The sequence below is a fragment of the Musca autumnalis genome, unplaced genomic scaffold, assembly GCF_047663935.1.
Source record: "Musca autumnalis isolate F117 unplaced genomic scaffold, ASM4766393v1 scaffold_2, whole genome shotgun sequence".
Classification (NCBI taxonomy): domain Eukaryota; kingdom Metazoa; phylum Arthropoda; class Insecta; order Diptera; family Muscidae; genus Musca; species Musca autumnalis.
In genome coordinates this window covers 104,010,685-104,036,614 of record NW_027411755.1, presented here as the reverse complement: position 1 = coordinate 104,036,614, position 25,930 = coordinate 104,010,685, and the positions used below count along the sequence as shown (strand labels likewise).

The following is a 25,930-nucleotide window of genomic DNA, read 5'->3' as shown; positions in this document are numbered from 1 at the left end:
GAACAGGATAAACATTTTATAATAGTTAGCCTGTTTTTAAGTCCTGGGCCCTATTCCACGAAACAACTTATCAACTTTTCATTTCACACTTAGCAATATTTTTGATAATTCGCAAATTTTTGCGTTCCACAGAACCCTTATTTTTGATAAGTGATAAGTTGCTAATGATAAGTGGAGTTTGCAAAATTTTTAAAAAATGTTGCTCTCTTTTTGGTTTCTGTTCCACAAACGTTCCCTTCCGCTAAGTGAAAAGTTGTAACTGCAAAGTATATTTTGCTAAGATTTTGCAAAAAAATTGTGCTCTTTCTTTCCACAGAAAACTTTGCATTTTGGTTTTGCAGACCAAATATTGATAAGTTTGCCTAAAAAACAAGTTAAGGTTTTAAAACGTTTCGAGGGGAGATTTTGTTGGGAAATAGGGAAAACACGGAAAACACACCAATGTTTAGGTGTGGGAGGGGAAATCCATAGGTTTTTATTCAACGATAGCTCAGGATACCGTTTGTTGAGCAGTGGAGGGAGAAAAGAACAAGAAAATAAAACACTAGCAGTATCAGTTTAAATATTAACCCTTTGTGGCCCGATGTTGCCTGTGGGCAATTTTGCATGTTTGTGTAAACGTATTTCCCACACCGTTTGAGATATTTGTAAATACTAAGTGGGTGTCGGTAGATTGATTTCAGAAGAATAAAAAAAATGGAAATTACTTTTAAATAGCTAGATTGGCGAAGTTATGCTTGTTTAAGTAGTCGAGTACAAATTAAGACATGAAATATTTTAGGGATTTTATAAAATGCCGCTAAATGTCAAACGAATTGAATAATTGCAGCCAACATTTTTTGAAAAATCTTACTGAGATGTTGATCTAACAAAATTAAAAACAAACATACAATTTAGAGTTTCAATTAGTAGTTATAAATTTTTGAAATTTGAAAGTTGCCTGTGGGCAACGTTGGGCCATTGTGGTAATAAAGTGGTTAAATTAGTGGAAGTCGAAAATGCTGATTAGTGGTATTCAATGAAATACAAAGGGTAATTGGGACATTCGGGGTTGTGAAAAATGTTGTATTTATATTGTTATTGGAAGATTGGACTTGAATCAAGAGGAGATTGACACAGTTTTTGGTGAATATACATATTACATGCTAGGAATTTGTATGATATCAAGCGAATATCTGTTCAAATAACGATGATGATAATTGTATGTATTGGATGAAGATCAATATTATCAGGTTTAGTGTCTGCATACAAAATAGAAAATATTTTTCAAACGCTTCTACTCTGAAAATGTCAATATGAGCATTTCAGGTTATATGAACACCACCATATACGTCAAAATTGGCCAAATTGTGAACTATATATGATAAATAAAGACCAATTTTTCATTCCATTTCCATCAATTTTCTTCTAGAATTAAACAAACTCATCAGATTATGCTTTTCCACATCATGAATAATGAAAAATATAAATATAATAAAAATTCTTAAGAAACAAACTTTGTTCATTTTTATAACCACAATGGCCCGATGTTGCCCACAGGCAACATTTGGTACCTCCCTAACCGCAAGGAATTGATAAGAATTTTTTGCATAAAGGACTTATTTTTGCGACTACTAATCATAATAAATATGAAAAATATTTTTATCTCTACGAAAAAAAAAATTCGGGGTTCAAAGGGTTAAATAATATGCTGGTTTATTGGTGATGTTTATTTCTTTTCTCATACAACAACAAAGATTACCTTGTAATCTGGGGTGGCGACAGAGGCCGGTTAGTACTATATTAACGCGTAGACGTATGTTAAAGCGTGACAAGTTAACTATTCAAAGGTTGATCGACAAGTGAACGCAGAGGTTCTTGCAATCGCAGAGGATTGCAGTGATCGCAGAGGATCTTAGTCGATTTATACTACTACAATTACATATTCCAATGAGAGAAAACTCAACAACCACCGCTCGTTGGCATCTGCGCTCTACGGTGTCCGCCGAGGGAACGTGCAGAGGAGATGCCTGATGACGTCAATCGGCATTCGTGATCGACTGAGCTCGGGAAGTTGAGTTGGAACGTATCAAACTTATACATTCCGCCTCCCTTGATAGACCAAGTGTCTAGCAATTTATTACAAAATTAGAATAGTTTCGATTTAAATGTTAAGAAAGAACGTAAATTCAGATTTCTAAGCGAGCTGTAATTCAATTTACCAATATAATGTTCAATATAGGGTGCGAGCGATTCAATATACATTTTTGATTTGTTTCAATAATTCTATAGCATTATGCAGTGGTCGATTTCAATGTAAGGCGACAAGAAATTATAAGGATCGAATTACTTTTTTCCGAACTTTCACCCTTCAAACCAAAATTTTTTAATGATTTTTAAGAGCAACCAAGAGGACAATAGGCGTAGATATTTTAAAGACTTGTAGGGACTTCGTGGATTTTTTAAAGATTTTTAGGAGCAACCAAAAAGAACAATAGCCGCGGATTTGTTTAAAGGTTTTTAGGAGCAACCAAAGGGGAAATAAGCGTGGATTTTTTTTAAACATTTTTAGGAGTTACCAAAAAAGACAATAGGCGTGGATTTTTTAAAGATTTTTAGAGGCAACCAAAGAAGACAATATACTTGTTTTTTAAAGAATTTTAGCAGTTACCAAAAAGAACAATAGCCGTGGATTTTTTAAAGATTTTTAGGGGCAACCAAAGAAGACAAAAGACTTGTTTTTTAAAGATTTTTAGCAGTTACCAAAAAGAACAATAGGCGTGGATTTTTAAAGATTTTTAGGGGCATCAAAAGAAGACAATAGATGTGGTTTTTTTAAATATTTATAGTAAATTATAAGGATCGTATTACTTTTTTCCGAACTTTCAACCTTTAAACCAACTACCCACTCCGAACCACCGTCACCGTCTAAACATAACCTCAACAACTTTAATCCGGAAACACTGTGCAACAAAATGGAGCTCAAAGTCTGGGGGGTGGAAAATTCCTTTTGGGGATGAAAGCTCTTGGTGAGTATATACAAAACCCAGAAGGGCAGATCCGTCGTGAGTCGAACTTTTGAGATATGGCGTGGTGAATATTTTGCTTGAGACCCTATAAGCCCTCAGATATTAGCGTTATATCTTTGTCCACTGTTGTTTTAGCTTATTTTTGAGATCACATTTCTTCAGCTAAATCAAATGAGGATTATTTTCGTGGATCATTTTGACCTTCTATCTCGCTTCCTTCAATGTCCTTTTCGTCCTTTATTTTAAGAGCCGCTATAAAAGTACCACAAGATGACGTTTTTCAGCTTCGAAATGTTCTGCAAAAATGTCGGCCAGAAAATTTTAGGTACGGCTCTCATTGACAACAAATCGATATTGTCGCGTTTTCGTGGTCGTTTTGTGCATTTACCCTGTTTTTGTTAAGAAAAAGACTATATTTTGTTTTTGTATATTCGTTACAGAACATACAAAAACACAATACACAGTTTTTTTCTGAGCAAACAGGGGTAAATGTAAAAAATGACTATGAAAACGCGTCAAAATCGATTAGTTGTCAATGAGAGCCGTACCTAAAATTTTCTGAGCGACATTTTTGCACAACATTTCGAAGCTGAAAAACGTCATCTTGTGGTACTTTTATAGCGGCTCTTAAAATAAAGGATGAAAAGGACATTGAAGGAAGCGATAGAAGGTCAAAATGATCCACGAAAATAATCCTCATTTGATTTGGCTGAAGAAATGTGATCTCAAAAATAAGCTAAAACAACAGTGTCTCAAGCAAAATATTCATCACGCCATATCTCAAAAGTTCGAATCACGGCGGATCTGTCCTTCTGGGTTTTGTATATACTCACCAAGAGCTTTCATCCCCAAAAGGAATTTTCCACCCCCCAAAATTTCGGTTCACAGTGAAATGAGTGAAACAGAAAACAGCCTCTATTCTAACCTAACCTCAAATGATCAACACAAACTAAGTGGAAACGGATTTTTTTTTTTTTATTTCATACCTAACCTCAAATTGGTTGCTACCCTACCGGACAAGCTTTGTGATAAGTAAGAAGAGAACCATCTGGAAGCTGTAACCTGCATCGATAACAACAAATACCTTATGCCTCTTCAACAATGGCCAATGCAACATGATCTCACCGGCCTTGCTCATCAACAATAATTCTTATCATCATGGTCAACCATCCAAGTCGGAGAAATAATTTAATCAACTATGATACAAATACTGTAGATTATTTAGCGATTTGATCAAAAGAAAATATCTTTAGAAAATCTGACTTAAATTAATAGAGACAAAAAGAAAAAAAATGAAAGCAAACCACCTCGAATATAATTAACTATAACATGGTGTTCTTCTTAATTTTATGAGATTCTTATTATTAAACAAATAAAATTAAACATTATTAAACTTATATGTTATATTTGTAAAACCAACGAAAAAAGAACATTAAAAGAAATTAATGAATTTAAATTTATAATGTCATTAATAGTTAAAACATAAAAGAAACAAGCAAATTTAATATATGAACAATATAAAACATATAGTCCCAATGTTAATGAATTGTTAGCATGCTTTTAAAGCACAACCCGACAAAAAGGAACAAAGAAAAATACTTAGATTTAAGTATAATACATTGTATTATATTAATTACACTGTGATACAAAAGTTGACAAAAACTTTTTGCAGAGGTTCTAATGCATAAATTCGGTTTTGTGGGAGTCCATCGAAGACGAAAATAGCTTTGGTTCCTTTGGGTCACTTCGGTTTTTGATTTTATAACGGTAAATGTAGTGAAAAATGGGCTTTCTTGGATTTTCAACTTTAAACGGGCATTACTTCTTTTTTCCATAACCGATTTGCACACGCCATTTTTTGTTAAAAGCGGGAGAATAATGTCTTTCGAACAAGCCATAGATCTCTAAAATCGGTTAACAAATGGCTACGTAATAGTGGTTTAAGTGTGAGAAAAACGCATTAAAAACCAGTAAAATGTTTTTCCTTGTGCTCAAGGCCGCGTAAGCGATGCATAACAGTGCAATTATTTACTGTTAGCAAGTAGGAAATTTAGTTGGCTTTATTACTGCTGTTAGTTGCTTATTTACTGTTAGCAAGTAGGAAATTTAGTTGGCTTTCCAAAACCAATGAAATCGGTTGAAAAATGGTTGCGTTATGGTATTTTTTGTGTTTTAACTTTTTAGTTTTTTTCATATTTTCCTTTATAAAATATTGGTACATTAACATGTATGATTCTAATTGTGTTTATCCTGCATAACAATTACGCACAAGGTACCAATATTTTATAAAGGAAAATATGAAAAAAACTATAAAGTTAAATCACAAAAAATGCCAAAACGCATCCATTTTTCAACCGATTTTGTTTGTTTTTCCCATTTTGGAAAGCCAACTAAATTTCCTACTTGCTAACAGCAAATAATCGCACTGTTAGGTATCGTTTACGCAGCCTAGAGCACAAGGGAAAACATTTTGCTTTTTTTAATGCGGTTTTGTCACACTTAAACCACTATTACTTAGCCATTTGTTAACCGATTTTAAATATGTATCTATGGTTTGTTCGAAAGGTATTATTCTCCCCCTTCCAATAAAAAATAGTGTGTGCAAATCGGTTGTGGAAAAAAGAAATAATGCCCGTTTAAAGTCGAAAATCCAAGAAAGCCCATTGTTCACTACATTTACCGTTATAAAATCAAAAACCGAAGTGACCCAAAGAAACCAAAGGTATTTTCGTCTTACATGGACTCCCACAAAACCGAATTTATGCATTAGAACCCCTGCATATTTTTCGTGTAGCACAGTGTTATTAATAATAATTGTTAATCGTTGAATTAAATATGAATCCCTAATTTTTGTTAAATGAGCGAGAGGGAGAGAGTAGCTGGATCATGGGTGGTGTTGGGTAGGTAACGAAGAACGGTAATTTTTTATGGGGTAACAGTTATAATTGTGAGTGTGTAAGTTACCATAGGCGTATTTTTAGGGTGGGAAAATGCACTCCATGTGACAACTACACCGGTCACAAATGAGTTGATGATGTTCGTTTCTCAGGCCAACTGCATGTGTATTTGTTGTATAATTCAATTAGAGGTAGTTTACACTATCTATCAATGTCATGTGACACGAAATAAAAACATTCCATATCTACCCACGCAGGCAATGTGGAGACGTATTTTATTACATTTTTGCTGATGTGGACGCTCAAAGTAAATGGCGTAAGGAAAATCCCCAATATTGCACATATTAACGACTATATAATGATGGAAAATTTCATGTCATATGACATTTACATATAGTGTAAACTACCCCTTATGGGGTTTTGATATAATAGGCATGTAAACTCCTACGTTACGATAACCCGGGATACACTAACCTCGCCACGGCAGAGCTAGCCGATTAGAACTTGAAACATGCCCTGTATTCGAGATTGTCGAAAATAATTGTTGCTCATTTTATAGTATTGACTCGCTCGTAACAATATGTAAGTAGAATATATTGTAATGTTTATTTTAGAACGTAAAGTCAGTGCTACTGTGTCAAATATGCTGTTGGTATTAACGGTTTCGTGGTGAACAGAATTATGAATAATCAAAGCAGAACCTGAGTTCGTATTGTTTTCAGATATGTATATTTTATAATTAACAGGAATTGGGATATTTAATGCATGTTTTAAGTGTGTTTCTTGAAGGAAAATTACTTGGGGTTTATGTAACTTAATTATTGTTAGTAGTTCATTATAGTTGTTAATGTAACCCTTTACATTTCATTGTAATATTTTAATAGTGGTTTAAGTGTGAGAAAAACGCGTTAAAAACCAGTAAAATGTTTTTCCTTGTGCTCAAGGCCGCGTAAGCGATACATAACAGTGCAATTATTTACTGTTAGCAAGTAGGAAATTTAGTTGGCTTTATTACTGCTGTTAGTTGCTTATTTACTGTTAGCAAGTAGGAAATTTAGTTGGCTTTCCAAAACCAATGAAATCGGTTGAAAAATGGTTGCGTTATGGTATTTTTTGTGTTTTAACTTTTTAGTTTTTTTCATATTTTCCTTTATAAAATATTGGTACATTAACATGTATGATTCTAATTGTCTTTATCCTGCATAACAATTACGCACAAGGTACCAATATTTTATAAAGGAAAATATGAAAAAAACTATAAAGTTAAATCACAAAAAATGCCAAAACGCATCCATTTTTCAACCGATTTTGTTTGTTTTTCCCATTTTGGAAAGCCAACTAAATTTCCTACGTGCTACTGTGTCAAATATGCTGTTGGTATTAACGGTTTCGTGGTGAACAGAATTATGAATAATCAAAGCAGAACCTGAGTTCGTATTGTTTTCAGATATGTATATTTTATAATTAACAGGAATTGGGATATTTAATGCATTTTTTAAGTGTGTTTCCTGAAGGAAAATTACTTGGGGTTTATGTAACTTAATTATTGTTAGTAGTTCATTATAGTTGTTATGTAACCCTTTACATTTCATTGTAATATTTTAAGAATCATTTAATCTGTACTGAATAGTATATTATATGTTTAATTGATGTATTTATGGTTTAACAAATTCACACCACTAATTAGTGATGTGAACTTATTTTTTTTAAATAAAAATAAGGTATTTCATGTAGATTTATGAAATCCACCCGGTTTCAAACGCCAACCTCACGGCGTATACGCCCAACAAAATCCAGTGTGTTTAAAACACGGATTTTCCCGGCACATACGCAATGGAATCGACGTTCGAAGAGAGCAACGTGAAATGAGCGCACGTGTGCGCTCTCTCGCCTGACCCTGTTTTATAGCAGCGTCAGGCGATTAGGCGCCCGTGTGCGCTCATTTAACGTTGCTCTCACCACAGACACAATTCAACCCATTGAAAAAGCATGCACTCACACAATGACACCCCGTAAAGTATGCAATAGAAGAGTATAGTGCATAGCCGACCAAAAAGAGGGCACACAAAATTCTCAATATTTGCAACTTTTGACAGTGTGTTAGTAACGTTGTATGCACGCATGCTGCAAAACAAAAACAAATCAAAACATTTGTGTGCTCTTTCGTTGCGTTCGGGTCGTGTGTGTGTGAATTGCCGAAAAACTTCGTAACTTTAACAATATCAAAGCACGACATTGGTATAGTGCCTGACCCTGTTTTATAGTCTACTTTTGTTGTTGTTTTTATTGTTTGAATTTCTTTTTGTTTTAAAAATATTGGGCGTGTTTTGCTTGTTGATGGATGTTTGGTGTCGCTCATTTGTTCTTTCTTGCAATTAATGCAGCATGGTGTGTTTTCAACAGGCGTATTTGAATCAGTTGTGTGATAAGATTTGGCACAATTGTAGCAATTTTTTCGTTTGCGCAGAATTTTCCCAGATGTCCGAAGAGGTGGCAATTGTTGCATTTTAAGGTGGAAGGAATGTAATCGCACACTTGTCGAATTTCATAGCCGATGTGAACATCATTAGATAGTTCATTAGTAGTTCAAAGTAAAAACAATAAGACCAGTTTCAACTAACTGTTCATCTTTCTTTTTTAATATTTTTTCACATCAATTACATTTTGGGATTTCATTTCAGTGAGAATAATGTCTTCACTAATTCCACGAAGAGAGTTGTCGTATACGATCCCATTACACGAGTTTAAACTTGTATGTTCGTTTACTTGTACCTTTATTTCTGGAGTAAACGACGTTAATTTTATTAATTTGCAAGCTTGAATGTAAGTTTTTGTCTTCACTAGTAATGTTCCATTCATAAGTTTCTTGCATGAAGAATCTTCTCCACAAGCACAATCGATAAGTTTTTTTAATAAAAAAAGGAGAAACATTTTTGAACGTTTCTGTTTCGTGTAAACGTTTTATAACTACCCAGCAAAATTTTATGGAAGTGGTTCCATGAGATGCCATGATTTCACTGGATCTTTTGCATTGGTTCAAATGAAGTCGTGAAAGATCCGATCTTTTCATCAGCATTTGAATCTATTCGAAGGAAGTGGTGAAAGATCCGATCGTTTCATCAGCATTTGAACCAATTCAAAGGAAGTCGTGGTAGATCCGATATTTTCCTTAGCATTTGAACCCATTCCATCGATCCAATAGAGAAGAATTTTGTGTTTTTATTTTTACACATGTTTATATTCTTTTATTTATCTAAATATGTACGTTTAAAGCAATGTAAGATTTATTATGCTAGGAAGTCCCAATCATTGAGCTAAAAGTAGAGTCGGACTGCACTCTTTGGTATTAGTCGTGTTCCTTTACGTGCCTGAGGTTACCAGTTTTTACCCGCAAAGTGTTTCCTTACTTTTAAAAGCATACAATTTATATGAGAGCAGTTCACCACTTTTACGATTTTTGCAACAATTACCATTTTTAAAAGTAAAGGAACAGAGCATGGTTTAATAAGAAAGGTTAGCCAAAGCTTTATGTCAATTTAAATTTTTTCATTCGAGTATGCCTAAAACTTCAAAACAATATAAACAAACTGTGTATGTGTGTGTGGTGTTTGAATAATATGCCAAACAATTTTAAAAACAATCGAATTCAATGATTTTTAAAATTGTTTTTAAACCATTTGTATGGAAGAAATTGGTGAGATTTGCATTGAAACAATCGGTTTATCATATTCACAACTCGATTATGTGGAGAAAACTTAACTCTTCATTCATTTTTCGCGTTTTTTATAAAATGCTCAAAAAATTCATTGTAAACAAACCCACTTGTTGCTTTTATTTTGAAGTTTTAGGAATTCAAGAAAAACAAGGGTTCTATAGATTTTTTTCATTTAAATCTACCTCTTTACTTATACCATGGAACAGAGCAATTATAAACGTTTCCTTGCCTGCTCTAGAGAACCCCTGCTCAACAAGTCGATTTGTAGATCCCTATAAAACAACAAACATTTCCAAAACGTTGTAAAATAAAATTCACGAAATAGTAATCTGCAGTTGGAGTCAATGTCGAAATCTGCACTGCACTGATGGGAAGTAAAATCCTTTTATAAGATGAATCAAAACCTGTTGCGGAGGAAGCAAATTTTGTTGCGTGCAGCAGCGGTGTTTAGACTGCAACAGCTGGGACGGCCGGAAGTCAAGTTTCTCACTTAAATTTACAACCTGTCGCTTGCCAAACACATCGTTCCCGAAGTCGAAGTCTGGAAAATAGGCCAGCTACTGAAGCCCGAAAAGGATCCAGCAAAGGTGAATCTTACAAACCGATTTCGCTTTTGTCGCCCATAGTAAGGAACCTTGTGGCTATAGTTCTTCCAGCATCGGAAATAACTTTCCAGTTGCCGATCAATAGCATAGGATCCGTAAGCAGCACAACAACTGCGCTGAAGGCCATCTCCATATTAGCAGAGGACTCACTCAGAGCAAGCCATGCTCATAATCTAGAAAGAGAAGTCTTAAGAGAGAACCTCTAGATCAACAAGCCTTTCAACCAGGTTTAAGTAGCATTCACACGAATGCAGTCGCAGATGCAGTAAACAGTTATCGTGTGAATGCGGTCCTCGGAGAACATCCACCATCTATCGCAGCTGAGAAGCGCCAGCTGTCAGGACAAACCAGAGTAGTTTTGTAGTTTTGGGTCAATACGCTCGGGATGGTGCAGCCGTCAAAATTCCTATAGGGCAAGTACTGATGACACCGTGGAAAACATCTGCCCAGCATACAGCCCAGGCCCCCACGACACACTGCTCCGTTTCTATTGCCCTACCAATCCTGCTAAGAAACTTAAGTTTGCAGCTTTGTGGTTACAAACCATATAGACCCAGAGTCAGATTAAGCAGAAAAATGAGAATACAAACATATTAACTACTGTTACAACAACGAGAACAAACTGCAATTATAGATGTAAACTTTATTATGATAAATAAATTATAGTTATATCATTAATTCCTTTGAATTAATAAAATAAAAAAAATGAAAATCATTTTTCAATACAGCATTTTCCATTTTCCGAACAAGACGTGAAAATTACATGCCAAAGGGTTAGTGAAAATGACATGCCAAAGATTAGTGAAAATGCTATTCTTGGGAATTGGTTAAGATGGCATGCCAAAGGATTGGTATTGATGCCATGCCAAAGGATTGTTGAAGATGCCATTCCATCGAGTTAGTAAAGATGACATGCTTAGGATCTGAAAATGAATTGCATCTTTTGGGGGTCACGCTCTTGTAAAAAGAATGAGTGAAGATGCTGAAAAAATGACATTCCATTTCACTTGCACCCATTCTTGAATAGCATCTTTGGCATCGAACATTTTGCTGGGTAGGTATTTTTGGCATATTGACACATTTTGCATGGTTTTGGTATGATTCATGCGTAACATGGCACTGTCGTTGGAAGTCATTTTTATGTTTTTATTCTCACACTCTCTAGGAGAGGAGATATCGTTTTAATTCCTCCTATGTAAAAAAAATTATTATTAAACTGCATACAATTTTTTTATTTAAAGTTTGTGGTTTTTTATTTGTTATTTATTAAGAATTATTCTTTTTAACTGAGATATAATAAAGATAATGTTGGTTTTTAAAGATCTTATACGTTTTTTTTTTTTCACTATACGCCGAGAATTTTTGTTTAATGGTAAGCCCTGTGCTGCGGTCAAATCAACGATCCGAACGCAGTGAGAATAAGTTTGCCACTGAATGAAAAATATATTTTAACTAATTTCATCATTTAAGGTAGATGGCGTTCAGAGTCGAGGCAAACTTCATATTCGAACACCTGAAGGCACTAAATTTTTGCTTGTTTTGAAGGATTTTTCTATGTAAAGTGTGACTTTTTGTACTTGAATATCCTTGCGGAGGCCTCTGATGTTGAGAAACATAAAGTTTAGTAAAATTAACGTTGAAAATATTATAAAAATTGACATTTCTCATTTATACGTGTGAAAATGAACACGTATCCTTCGCTAAGTTGGCTAAAAAAAAATTGGATATTTGCGAAGGACTCCGAAATTCACGTCACAGCAATAATTATGAAAAATCGCAAGGCAACACCCGGATATAAATGTTGAAATGCAATCTAAACAAAATTTATTCGCTCTGTCTGTCATCCAAGATATTTTTCACAAATTGTATGCCTATGAACATTTATGTTAATTTTTTAATTTTCTATAACAAATGAGCTACTTTTCAGGCAAAAAATCATTATTGTGGAGTTTTTGGAAAATATTACCCCATTTCATAACTTATTCAGTTCTACTCTGCCAACAATACGACTTTTAAAAACTATTTTTTCGTTGCGATTATTTATAGTTATTGATGTAATGTGAATTTTAGAATTGTACTCTAAAATTATAATGAATTTTAAACCACTTAGTGAATGATACGTGTTCATTTTCACACGTAGAAATTAGAAATGCCCTGCCATAGGCTTAAATTCTCATGAGCTGGCAGCATTTATATTCAATAAGGACCACGTATTTTGTCAAAGAGCAACTAAGATTAGCTATATTATTAGCAATATCCATCCAAAACTTGTCATTACTGTTAACTTCTTGAAAAATGTTGCTTAGTTTTGTAGAAAATTTAGTATATTTTTAATCAATTTAATTTTTAAAGTATTTTCAACGTTAACTTTACTAATCTTTAAGTTTCTGAACATCAGAGGCCTCCGCAAGGATATTCAAGTACAAAAGTCATACTTTACCTAGAAAAATCGTTCAAAACAAGCAAAAATGTAGTGCCCTAAGACAGCGAATCGGTCAAAACCCGATTCGAAGTTGGCGCAGAAAAAGGGGCAGTCGCAAACCAACCAGCCGCAGAAGGTGTCGCCTTTTTCGGCTGTTTCGTCGGCGACTGTCTCCGGCTCTGCAGGGGTAAAGAGCGGAGATTTACCAGGAGCTTCGATTGTGCAGAGGACTGGCTCACAGACCACTGTAGGATCGCTTGTACCTAGTAAGTTTTGCCCTTCTGATGCTGTGATAAGCGTTGGTACAGCGAGGAGGCAAGTGACTGGTACGTCCGACGGGCCATCGACCTCAAAGCAGGGTGGTGTATCGAAGACATCTGCGCAGGAATGAGTTAAGAGGGTAAGATCTTCCGAGATCCCACATCCGACTGCTAAGAGGATGTTGGAACGTCGGCCAGACAACCACTCTGCCTCCTTTGCTGAAGTGATGATTACCCAAAGGGGGTGCAGGGGATGATTACCAAAATCATCCAAGGTTCGAAACCCTCAAAAACTTCTGGTGAGATGGCCCGGGAACCAACAAGACCCGCTAGAATGATCACCCCGGATCACCTTCGGGTCGCGATCATTGATAGATCTTATCCGGATGGCATGATCGATTACGACCACTGGCTCCTGGTGGAACGTCTGCTGAGGAAAGTCATTACGTCAGACGAGGTGGATGTCAGGAAGACCGGCTTTGGCAGGGCAGTCGTCCACATGGCCATCAAGGTCCTTAATTGCCATGATGAGGAATCCAAGGACTTCAGACTTGGCGGAGGTATTAAAAATGATCAGGAAGCAAAACAGAGGACTTCTGACTGACAGCTGGAGGCTGATAAAGTCCTTCAAAAGTGGTGGAGGAACAGTGATTAAATTCACCATGTATAAAGAGAGTGCGAAATATATAAGGGACTGTGAGGGAGTGCTGTACTTCGGGTCTGGTAGACTTCGGTTCCGGATCCCGCAGCTGCAGTAAAGAAGTTCGGCAGCATGGCCTACGCGTGGTACAAATTAATTTGCATCATTGCACGGCCGCGGCTGCTGAAGTTTTTCTCTCCCTCACAGAAACCGAAATATACATCGCTTTGGTCCAGGAACCCTATTTATACAAAAATAGGGTCTCTGGACTAAGCGATGGTCTTTACTCCGAATTCTGTACATCCAATGAGCATAAGTTACGGACCTGTATTGTAGCCAAGAAAAGTCTTAATCCTATTCAACTCTACAATTACAGTGATGGCGATACGACTGTAGTGAGGCTAGAGGAGGATACCCGAAGGGCCTTAGTGACACCAATCTACGAGGGGAGTCCGTATTCGACTTTATTTTAGTTGATAATTTGCGAGTATGTAATAGGGGAAATACTGCCACCTTCCAGAATAGGGTAAAGGAGGAGGTCATTGATGTCACCCAAATATGGAGGATACTTCTATAGCAGACTGGATAGTATCGACGAATTGTTCCTTTTCGGACCATAGAGCGATACACTTTCGAGTCTGTTGTAGTAGTTAAAAGGCAACCGCCTCATCGTAATCCTAGAAGAGCCAACTGGGAAAACTACAACTCTCTCGTTTCTTCGAGGTTGCGTGAGCTTCTGGAGCTTCACACAACAGAGGAAATTGATAGGCAGGTTGAAGGTCTCACAGGTATTCTTCCGGGTTGCTATGAGAAGGTGATCTCAAAGGACCCCAAACTCGGAAACTCTTGACCTGTTAGCAGAGACCCATTCTCCAGGGTGTGAGGATGCCAATCCAGGCCCGCACAGGGTGGTTTTGAGCAGGACCTACACCTTGGAGGAGGCGGTCCTTGTTGACGAGGTAATAAGTGATCTCAGAGTTTCATGGGCGATTAGTACTTTTCAGTCCTACAAGTCTCATGGACCTGATGGTATAATTACAGCGATGCTCCAGAACGCACCGACTTGTTTGGTTACCATACTGCAAAGGATCTTTAGGGCCTGTATTCGAGTTCACCCTAGCTGCCTTCTTGGATATTGAAGGTACTTTTAATAATGTGAAACTTGAATCCATTCATTCCCCTCTAAACTTACTTGGTGCCCCCTCTATCCTAACTGATTGGATTGATAGCATGATTGAAAGTAGGCAAATAAATTAAAGCATGGGGAAGAGTTCCGTTAGGAAATCTGTCACCAGAGGCACTCACAAGGAAGAGTTTTATCTCCCCTACTCTGGCTTCTGGTGGTCAATGGGATACTTAAGGAATTTGATTTGAGAGGAAAATTGATGAATTTTCACCGCCCACGCTGGATGGGATGCAATTGACCCTCTCTACTGAGGCGAAATACCTGGGAGTGGTCCTCGACCATCGGCTAAGATGGAAAGGGAACACGGAGGAGCGCACTAAGAGGGGCCTAATTGCACTTTATTCCTGCAAGAATTCTATAAGTAAGAGTTGGGGCTTAAGGCCACATGTAATACACTGGCTGTATAGGACAGTGGTCTGTCCCATTCCGACTTATGGATGTCTCGTCTGGTGGCAAGCCCTGAACATTAGCACCAACTTGTCCAGGTTATCTTCAGTGCAACGGGCAATATCAGTTCTCATCACTGGAGCAGTAAAAAGTACCCCTCAGGCAGCCCTGAATGCTGTATTGAATTTCCAAACCTTTGATATTCTGACACACTACCAAGCATCCCGGAGTGCCTTGAGGCTTAAGGAGATTAACCTGTTGCGTTGTTCAGGGCTTGGACATCGGATAGGCAGTCAGATTGGACTAAGTGACAGAGGCGGTGACACTGACTATATTTCACCACTCCTGGACTTTAACAAAGTGAATGTGTTTATCCCTGACAGGAGTGCTTGGAAGCAGGACAGTCCACTTTCCGATCGTCTAGCCATGGTACGGGAGCTGGTGTGTACTGTGAAGAGCTGAATATCAGACGCTCGTATAAACTTACCGACAACTGTAGTGTCTTTCAGTCAGAGGTTTTTGCTGTTTTAAAAGCCTTAGAGCTACTGGTAGAAATGGCAGATAACGCAGGTTTGACAGCGACTATTTACGTGGATATCCAGGCTGCTTTGAAGGCGCTTGGATCCTACACCATCAAATCTAGGATTGTTCCAAATTGTAGGTCTATTCTTAAAGCAAGCAACATGGACGTCAATTTTTGCTGGGTACCAGGACATTGTGATGTTGAGGGTAATGAGATAGCTGATGAATTGGCAAGACGTGGCTCCCAATCCTCGGACCTAAGGGTGGAGGACTGTGTAAAGCCACCGCTCTGCTAATTCCTCGACAAACTCAGGCAGTTCTACGCAGAGAAAACCATAAGAATTTGGCAAGACATACCTGATTGCACGGTACCGAAGTCAATCTGGCCGACAATCTCTCACTTTGCAAGTCAGAAATCAGAATCACTGCAGAATAAGATCTACTGTGACATGTAAATGGGATGATGATAACATTGAGTATTGTAGGTTATGTGAGGATGAGGAGGAAACGGAGACAATCAATCGAGCACTTTCTATGTAGATGTCCTAGACTGATGGTCAAAAGACATAGACTATTTGGTGTACATGTGATTGAATCTCTCTCTAACTTATCCTCTATTGACCCTACAGTCCTGGTAGCTTACTGCAGGAGCCTAAAGTGGCTCTGGGGCAGGTCATCATAGGCTTAGAATAGTCTAGAAAAATCTTTCTTAATCAATCTTTCTTCTTAAAGCAATCTGATTTAGTTACTTACTCTTCTTATTCTTCTCTCTTTTCTTATCACTTTCCACTTCCCTCCTTTCCCACCTTTCCAACTTAACCCAGATAAAGCCACTGGTCGTTTAAACGCCACAAAAAATGGTTGCAAAAATTGACGTAAAACTCTGGTTTTTTCGAATATTTTTGTGGGGTTTTTTGCATTTTGTTATAGTATTGTCTGTTATCTGTAAGTTCACGCTGATAACGCTTCATTTGACCTACGCATTTCCACGCAATTGGCAAAAAACCCAAGCTATTCAAAAAAATCGACTTTTTTGTAATTTTCGACTTTTGATGAAAAATTTATATATGCGATAAAAATTTAATCAAAAATGTTAGAATCATATAAAGTCAGGGATTTGTTAGGAATATAGTAAGAGTTTTTTCTCAATAAAAAACCAAGGGATTGACATGTAAGGATACACCTATATTACCCTCCAAAGTTTTTGGAACTTTTAAAAGAAGGCCCGATTGCAGGAAAACTATACGTTTTAGAGAAAAAAGTTATTTTTTAAAAAATACTTAAAAAATATCAAAAATATAATTTTCATAAAAAATTTTAAGTTTTCTAGCAAAAAAAAATTCTCGGCGCTAAGTGGGTTAATCCACCATCCCCTCCCTCTTAGCACACATCATCATCTGCAGTCACACGGTATTATATAGAGTCACCCATAACATGCATCATATACGTTTCTTGCTCACCAGCATCATATGCATGCACACATCACCATATAGTCAACAGTCACACATCATCATCGTCTACAGTCAGACAACACCATATATTTTTATTACACACTATCACCATCTGCATGCACACATCACTATATAGCCGCATCTACAATCACCACATCCATAACCGACATAACATCTTACAGTTCTTCCATACCATCGCCGAATCCATAACCGGAACACCTCATCAAAAGCACGCATAGCAATATTCTTAATCTACAGATAAATAACCCAATGTACATATCATCACATCACAACATCATCATCATCTCTACAATACATATAATTTCCAGGATGATCACAATGGACCTCAAGGTCTCAGAGTGGAGTGGCTGCACGGCAGCTGCGCATCCTAAACCTAACCTACCACACGAAACGTCAACATTTGTTCACAAATTTTTATTTAAATGGTCCTCCATGTCTATGTGCAATAAAATAGAACACGTTAAAGTGGTATGCATAAAAACAAAATTTCAACAAGAATCATACAAAACGTCATATTTGGAATCGTGATCATGAAACGAATATGGTGTAAATCAAATTATCGATGTATAAAACAACAATGCTGTGATAGTGACCCAAGAAATCGACGGTAAAAAATGTGATGAAGAGAACCAGAAGAGAACAACCAAAACAAAACCACAAACTTTTCAATGTAAAAAGATGAAAACCGTACGATTACTCAAATGTACTTCGGCTATGCTTTGTCGAACAAAAAAATTTTTGGCAAACGTTTGCCGTTCGTTATGGTCAATGACACACTCAGGCACACACACACACATGTGATTGCCTAACAACCCTATTAGCTAACATCAACATAAAACAGTAGCGGTATTCACTCATGTTGGTAAAGTGGCATTGTAGATCTTGTACATCTTGTTAATATTGTAGATCTACAAGTGTTTACAATACCACAACAACAAAATACATGAAAGTTTAATTTACCACAGGGTTGTTAATTTACTCGACCTAAAAGTATTGTAAACATTCCATTGTACTTCACAGCTGATTGCTGTGTCGTCACTTTGTTGTGAGTTTTATTTATGGCGGAGTTTTTTTTTTTTTTTTTTTTGTAGAAAAATGGGAAAAATAAAAAGAATAAAAGTATAATAAAAGAATGGAGGCAAAAAAAAACAATTTTTTATGAAAAAAGTGTAATAAAACTGAAACTAAAAGATAGACTTACGACGATGTTAAGATGCTTTGATTTGTTTACGATATTCACAAAAAAGACATTCAAACTTCGTTGTAAAAAACCCTGGTACATATAGTACATTAACAAGAGTTGTACATCTACCACAATGAGTGAATACCGCTAGTAAATATTTTATCAACCACCAAAAGTTTTTGATTTATTCATATGTGTTTAGTACTATTTAGATTTCTATCTGCTCTTGTGGAGTTGAGTACTTTTCGCTTATTGTTTTGTTCGCACTCACGAATGTAAACAAAACGAAACTAAACAGCGAACTCCGCCAGCTTGGGTAGGAAGAAATACTTTTCGGTTTTGGTCTAAACTAATTTTTCGGTCTGGCGATTATTTCAGTTGTCCTAAAACTCAACTTTCGATTTTTTTCATAACCGCAGCGAATCGATTATTCGTAGATTTTCGACTTTTCTTTAGAAACTGCAAAACCGCCAAAACTGTAAAACTGCCAAGCATGGTACAATTAGAAAGGTAGATACATCGGCGAATTGCTACAACAAAGCAACTTTTTTTGTAATGTAAACTGTCAAAATTTTCGCCAAATGATATCTTGTTGTCTCTTTTTATCGCTTGTGTTTGTCTATAAACTGTATACATGCTATCTCTTACTTACCGAATCATATGGTTTTTTGTTTTGATTTTTCATGGCGAATTCCTCGTTTTTTGACGTTTTAGATTCGATCAGCTGGACTGAGGCATCTACCTTTCTAATTGTACCATGCTGCCAAGTCAACAACCTATGGACAAACATGAAAATCGATCACAAAATAATAGATTATGCGATTTTCCCTCCAGAAAAAATTCGACCACGATTTTCAGACTTTTGACTGCAAAAAGTCGATTAATCGAAAGTCGACTTAATTATACCTAATCGACTCAAAGCTCATCACATCAACAGCCATCTATGCCCACATTGGCTCAAAGAAGTTCCAGGTCGAATCAAAACGAAACATTTACTGAAGATTAAGAACCTTCGATATCCACATTGGCTCATGCAATACAACCAATTCAAGAACAACATTCAACAATGCCTAAACCGCTTAGAAGAGCTGTCCGTAACAAAAAGACCACCCCCACATTTAAGCGGCCTTGCCATTTATTAGTGTGGGAGATTGTTGTAGCCTTCATTATCTTTATCGAAATCCCTACCGGTTATACTTGTATTTTACTTTTATTTATCAATACCTGTTTTATTGTTAACCGTAATCATAGGCTTTACATCAGCGCCGACCATAGGAATACAAACAAAACGTTGGTATCTTGAAAACGAGTTGAGATTTTTGAACAAATTAAAAAACAATTTGTAGGCTGAAAAGTTATCTTTAGGATGGCATACAAAATATTCCGTTTACACTACTGTTATTCCAAAATTTCAACGGACAACAAAAAATGGACATTTTTAAATTGAGCATTGAAAATGATGCACCTGATTCCGATTGAAAAAATGATGTTCCTGACGTAATTTTGGCTTGATTATATATTGAATGGCAACAAAGGGTGTTGAAATTTTTTTTATAAAAGCAAACATTGTCTGAATATTGTAGACAATATTTCTGAAAACTATTTTCAAAGAAAAGTGCAAAAATGTTTGTTCTATGCACATATCGGGGCAACGCCGTTAAAGACTAGTATAATATAGGGCAAGCCTGGCTAATACAGGACTTTCCATATATCTCTGGACATAACCCTAAATGATTTTTCATAGTCATTTTTTGGAAAGTAACTTCAAAAACTAGAAATTTCTAGCCAAATTGCCTACAAAGGGAAATAAATTACAATCAAGCCAAAATCACGTCAGGAACATCATTTGTTCAATCGGAATCAAAGGCAAAACTACTGAAAACGTTAGGGAACCAAGTATTCCACCATTCTGATTACTAAAATGACCTAAAAAGCGAAAAAAATTGGAAATTATTAATCGATTATTGTGGTGCATCATTTTCAATGCTCAATTTAAAAATCCCAATTTTTGTTTTCCCGTAAAATCTTACGACACCTTCCCTGCAAAAACCTGCAAGCAATCAGCTGATTTGCCAAAACAGAATAATTAATCCGCCATTAAAGGAACCTTACTTACTTAAAATTATGTATTTTATTAAAAATATAAAATAAAATGACCCGAAAAAAATAAATTTTCCATTTTGCAACTTGTTTCTCAAAAAAAAAAAAAAAAAAAAAAAACAATTAACTTGCTTATTTTCACAATAAAATTGGTTTTAATTTGCACAAACATAAATCACCGAATAATTAAAAACAGCTGAAGAAATTTGTACACCAAGAATTTGCAAACTCTCTGTAAAAGAACTGTCAAATTGTCTCTCTCGAATTGCTCTCTTTTGCTGGAATTTTGCGTTAACAGACTACTTCCAGCAATAATTGGTACAAATTGTTACAAATTTTAGGGTAACCAGACAAACCTAATGTTTTATAATAAAGTGATACTAATATTAAACAATGATCGACCATCCGTCCTTTTATTTAATTATGTCAAAACTATTTAATTCCGTAATTCTTGCAATTGACAAAGTCTTAAACTATTGATTGAATTTGCGGGTGCTAGCAAGTAGTACATACATACATATATGTATAAAGGAAATATAAAAGCACGTCAAAACTTACTTGTTATATAGGAATTTTGAAACAAATCTGGACGAAAATTGTATATTCCTTGCAATAATACGGGATAAGTACTTATATTTGTGCCGATTTGTTGTGCACTATATTCCGGTTTAAGTTCACTGAAAATATAATAAAATAATTGAAATATTAGGATTTGTGTAAAGAGTGAAAAAAGAATAGAGAATTTTTTGCTTAGCTGCATTAATCTTTAAGAGAATTATATTATTTTAGAACGTTACCGATCTTTTAGAACATTTCTATAAAAAATTTTTCCGCCTTTTGACAATTGCTAAGGCAAAATGGCAGTACGCTACGAACTCTGTGTCGGTCTCAAAAAGGGCCACAAAACCACCAAAGTTAAGAATGTCAAGTACACCGGTACCAAGAAAGTCAAAGGCTTGCGCGGTGCCCGTTTAAAGAACATTCAAACCCGTCACACCAAATTCATGCGCGATTTGGTCCGTGAAGTCGTTGGTCATGCTCCTTATGAGAAGAGAACCATGTGCCAGCAACGCCCGAGGGAAACTGAAGGTGTTTCTGTCTCCACATATCTCAGAGACCCTGGGGGTTTATTTTTTCTTTCAAACCCCCCCGTGGACCAAAATTGGAGCGGGGTAGTTCCCTTAAATAAATCAACTAAGATGGTTAGCCACGTGCCGTCGAGATCAAGCGATTGTGATCCGGCTGTCTCAGGTGTGGATGCCTTGGCACCTACAGCCGTAACTGCTACAAGTGCAGAAAATACAACCCGAACTATTGTTGACGAACAGGATTTTCAAAAGGATAATGCTTTAGCCAAAACTGATACTAATCAGTCCACGGCTGACAGGACTGGAGTTTTGGGCGGGGACGACCTACACCTCAAAGTGATTGGAGACAGTCTTGAGAGATAGAGTAGGGAACTCCTTGGCCAATTGGAGAGACTTGTTCCGACCATACCACCAGAGGACATGCTCAACAATCTCACCCTCACTGACGATGAACTGGACATTACGGTGATCCCAGCTGAGTCAACAAGAAGGTCTGATGATGACATGTCCACTGACGGTGATGTGGTCGAAGAGGTTGGGAACCCAGGTTCGCAACCACAGACAGGTCGCAACCAGTCTGGTCCTGTATCGGCTCCAGCCGATACTAAGCTTCAAAGGCAGATTGCCACGGAGTCAATGGATGTTAATGGAGAATCTAAAGATGATCCACCAACAGTCACTGACTCTAAGTCGATGACCATCGAGGGGGAATCAACGGAAACTACAACAATAGCCACTGACTCTGAGTCTCCGGCCTGCGTTGGGGTATCCAAGGAAACCTCATCGACGGACAACGACGCAGTCGCAATCTCCGCCAAAGAGGCTTCAGATACGAGGCACTACAAGCGTGCGGCTTCGTATCTGCGCAAGTTCGTGGGAAGGGACGCGAGCTCGCATACCAGGAGAGAGATTATGTTCATCAAGAGCAAGCTCAAGTACATACGGAAGTTCGAAAGAAACTATCCAAATGCACCCAGATGCGAGCTCTTGGTGGACAAAATCTTCCTCCCGAACCCTGCTTCAGCCAAAGACTCAGAAGAGACTGCGGCGACTAGCAAAAAGGTGGAGGTGAAGCCTGTTGCTTCTGGCAGCAAGGTGGAACCTAAAACTGTTCCGAAGCCGAACCCGAGCCAGAAAGGACTGGAAAAGGATAAGGTGCATAATCCGACACCAAATGATTCTCGTAAGAGTAGTCAACTGGAGAAGGTGACTGTCCCAAATCCGGATCCTACCCCAACTGACGAGGGTAAAGCGGACGAACAGAAGGTGTCCAAGACCTGCACAAGCCAATCGGGAGCAACGACGGGTGGATCGACTGGGACACCATCGACTTCGGAGAAGACGAACAAGCCCTCGCAGTCAAAGACTGTGAAGCGGGTTCGTTCTTCAGAAGGCCCACAGCCTTCGCCAAAGAAGACGATGATCTCCCAGACGGTCAACACGGCGGACTCCTATGCTGGTGTCCTTGCTCACAAAGCCAAGGGAAGTAGCACCAGTACTGAGAAGGCGTCCACCTCCTCAGGAAAAGCTTCTACCAAGGCCCGTGATCGAGGACGTAGGAAACCCTACGCCAAAACGGCCACAGTGGCAAACGATGACGAGCTCCTAGTTGCAATCATCGACCGAGCTGACCCCTTCGGGAAAATCAGCGAAAGTCACTGGTTGCTCTTCGATAATCGGCTTCGTTTAGCCATTGTGTCCACTGAGGCGAACCAGGGTGACCGCCAGTTTGGTGGCGCCTTCCTTCATAAGGGGGTTAAAGTCATTAAATGTCTCAACAGGAGCTCGCAAGAGTACCTTAAGAAGACCGTTAATGGCTTTGATGAACTTTGTGAGGGGGCAAAAATTGCTGCGGTGTCCATAAAGGAGATTCCGTCTAGGAAGGTATTCCCAGCATGGGTTCCCCCACCTACCGTGGATAAGGAACTTCTGCTGAGGATGCTGGAGCTCCAGAACCCAGGTCTCCTTACTAAGGACTGGACTGTAATGAGTCTAACCCCTTGTAAGGAGAATGGGGGGATGGATGTCAAGATGGCGATAGACTCCCCAGGAGAGGAGTACCTTAAGGTTCGTGAGGGAAAACTGAACTTTGGTTCAGGATGGGTTCGGTTCCGACTGATTCCACCTCGCGAAAGTCAGTAGGAGTAGGTAGGCGGCAGGTGCTACGCATTTTGCAGATTAATCTGCATCATTGTAAAGCAGCTGCCGCCGAACTACTCCTGTCCCTCACGAACTCAGAGGTGGACATTGTTCTAGTCCAGGAACCTTATACACACATGGCCAAAATAATAAGTACATCATAGTTTATTTTTGAATCTGTGCTTAATCTTCGATAAACATGTGAACTGCTTTACATTTCGAATCCCCTATTTGTGATCATTGATGCGACGACAATAAAAAACGAAAAAATTATTAAAATTTTTTTACTTTTGTGTTAAAGTCTCAAATTTGGTTGGCCAAAAAAATTAGTACATTTTGAATTTTTTAATATTTGTGTATAGTCGAGTAAATTTTTATAAAGTTTGGATTGTAATTTGACTGTGCTAATAATATTAAAGCAAAATAAAATTAAAATTAATTGCTGGATGAGTCGAAAAGAGCATTATTGCCCTGAAGATGGAAGATTGGCGCCAATATTTAAGAATCAGGAGAAAAATCTTCGATAATAGCCAAATCCCTGGAAAGGATGGTGTGTTTTCTCCACAATGCATTGAAAGGAATACAAACCTGAAGAAACACGCTGTAGGTCCAAAAAGACAGCAACCACAATTGATAGTCCCTTTGCAGTACTCCCTATAGAGACCCATTGAACTCTTTTGGGCAATTTCTGTTGACATAGGAAACATTATATTCATCCAAATGGCTCGGAGAAGAAAGCCTAAGGCCCGCCAAATTACCAGAGCGATAAATAAAACAGTTTCACTGCCTCGGACAAAAATTGAAGATGGGGTCATTCTTCGATTCTACCATTCCCAACATTCATATGGGATGGTTCGGAGAGGTACATGAAAAAATAGGTGAAATATCTTCTGGTGCCTACCTTTAAAATTAGAGACAGGGAGGAGGTCATTGATCTAACCCTGTCAAATTTAGATGATTCTGTCGTCAAGAACTGGAGGGTATCCAACAAATGTTCCTTTTCGGATCATATGAGGATATACTTTGAAATCTCTTTCGACGGAGTCCGCCAAAATCCTTATAGGAACCCGAGAAGGACGGACTGGGGCAGGTTCACTGATCTGACGAAACATCAACTGTCACTCTCCGGAAGGATAGAAACAGTTGCTGAGCTTAACAGTAAGGTGTCCAACCTAACAGAAGTCCTTCTCCGCTGCCATAAGGATGCCTGTCCATTAACTTATCCCGGGAAGAAATCCCAACCGGTGTGGTGGAACAAGGATCTTGGCGAACTGCGGAAAAACACCAAAAAGCTGTACAACAGGGCGCACTCGACGAAACTTGAAAGTGACTGGGAATCGTATAAAGCGAGTTTCACCAAATACAAGAGTGAAATCAAGCGCGCCAAAAAGAAGTCATGGGTTTGTTTCTGTGAGTCTGTAGAAGGGGTAAATGACGCTGCCAGATTCCGTAAGATACTCTCGAAGGACCCCAAATCCATTGGTAGTGTCAAAAAACCGGACGGCACGTGGACAGACTCAGGTCTTGAGACTCTAAACCTTCTTGCTGAGACCCACTTCCTTGACTGCACGGACGCCAGTAACCTTCACTATGAATGTGATAACTTCCAAGTCCAAGCGTCAGTGGACGAGAGCCTCATTGATAAGGTTGTAAGCAGAAACAAAATAAAGTGGGCAGTAAATACATTCAAACCCTATAAGTCACCTGGTCCAGATGGAGTAATTCCTGCGATGCTTCATTATGCCGCACCGCAGATATACCAAATTCTGGAGGAGATCTTTAGGGCCTGTTTGTTTCTTTCCTGTGTACCAGATCTGTGGAAAGAGGTAAAGGTGACTTATATCCCCAAGGCGGGGAAAGCCAGTCACTCTGCACCGAAAGACTACAGACCTATCAGCCTATCCTCCTTTCTCCTCAAGACACTCGAACGACTGATCGATCTGGAGATTAGGAGCTTTGTAGACACTGCCTCGCTGAGCAACTCGCAGCATGCCTACATGAAAGGTAAATCTGTCGAAACTGCTCTTCATGAGGTCGTGGGTTTCATTGAGAGAAACATGGAGAATTCAAACTTTACCTTGGCGGCTTTCCTGGATATAGAAGGAGCCTTCAACAACGTAAAACTTGAATCCATTCATCTCTCGCTTAGAGCGGTCAACACCCCGGAAACCCTGATCTGCTGGATAAAGAGAATGCTGGAGAGCAGGATCATAAATTCCAGCATTGGGGAGTTGACAACAAGGAAGACAGTAACTAGAGGTACTCCCCAGGGAGGTGTACTCTCACCGCTGCTGTGGCTACTTGTG

At 37.9% G+C, this 25,930-nt stretch overlaps 1 protein-coding gene across 4 annotated transcripts in view; it reads right to left on the bottom strand.

The window, feature by feature from the left end:
* The window catches only part of Nipped-B (Nipped-B cohesin loading factor), a 512,008-nt gene that overhangs the window by 418,420 nt on the left and 67,658 nt on the right, over positions 1-25,930 (bottom strand). For all 4 annotated transcript variants that reach the window (XR_012410391.1, XM_073968650.1, XM_073968649.1 and 1 more), the window contains one exon: positions 20,956-21,074. Coding sequence is in view for 3 of the 4 variants with exons in the window: in XM_073968650.1 (XP_073824751.1) it covers positions 20,956-21,074 (119 nt within the window). In the remaining variant the exon portion in view is untranslated. The remainder of the gene's footprint in view (positions 1-20,955; positions 21,075-25,930) is intronic.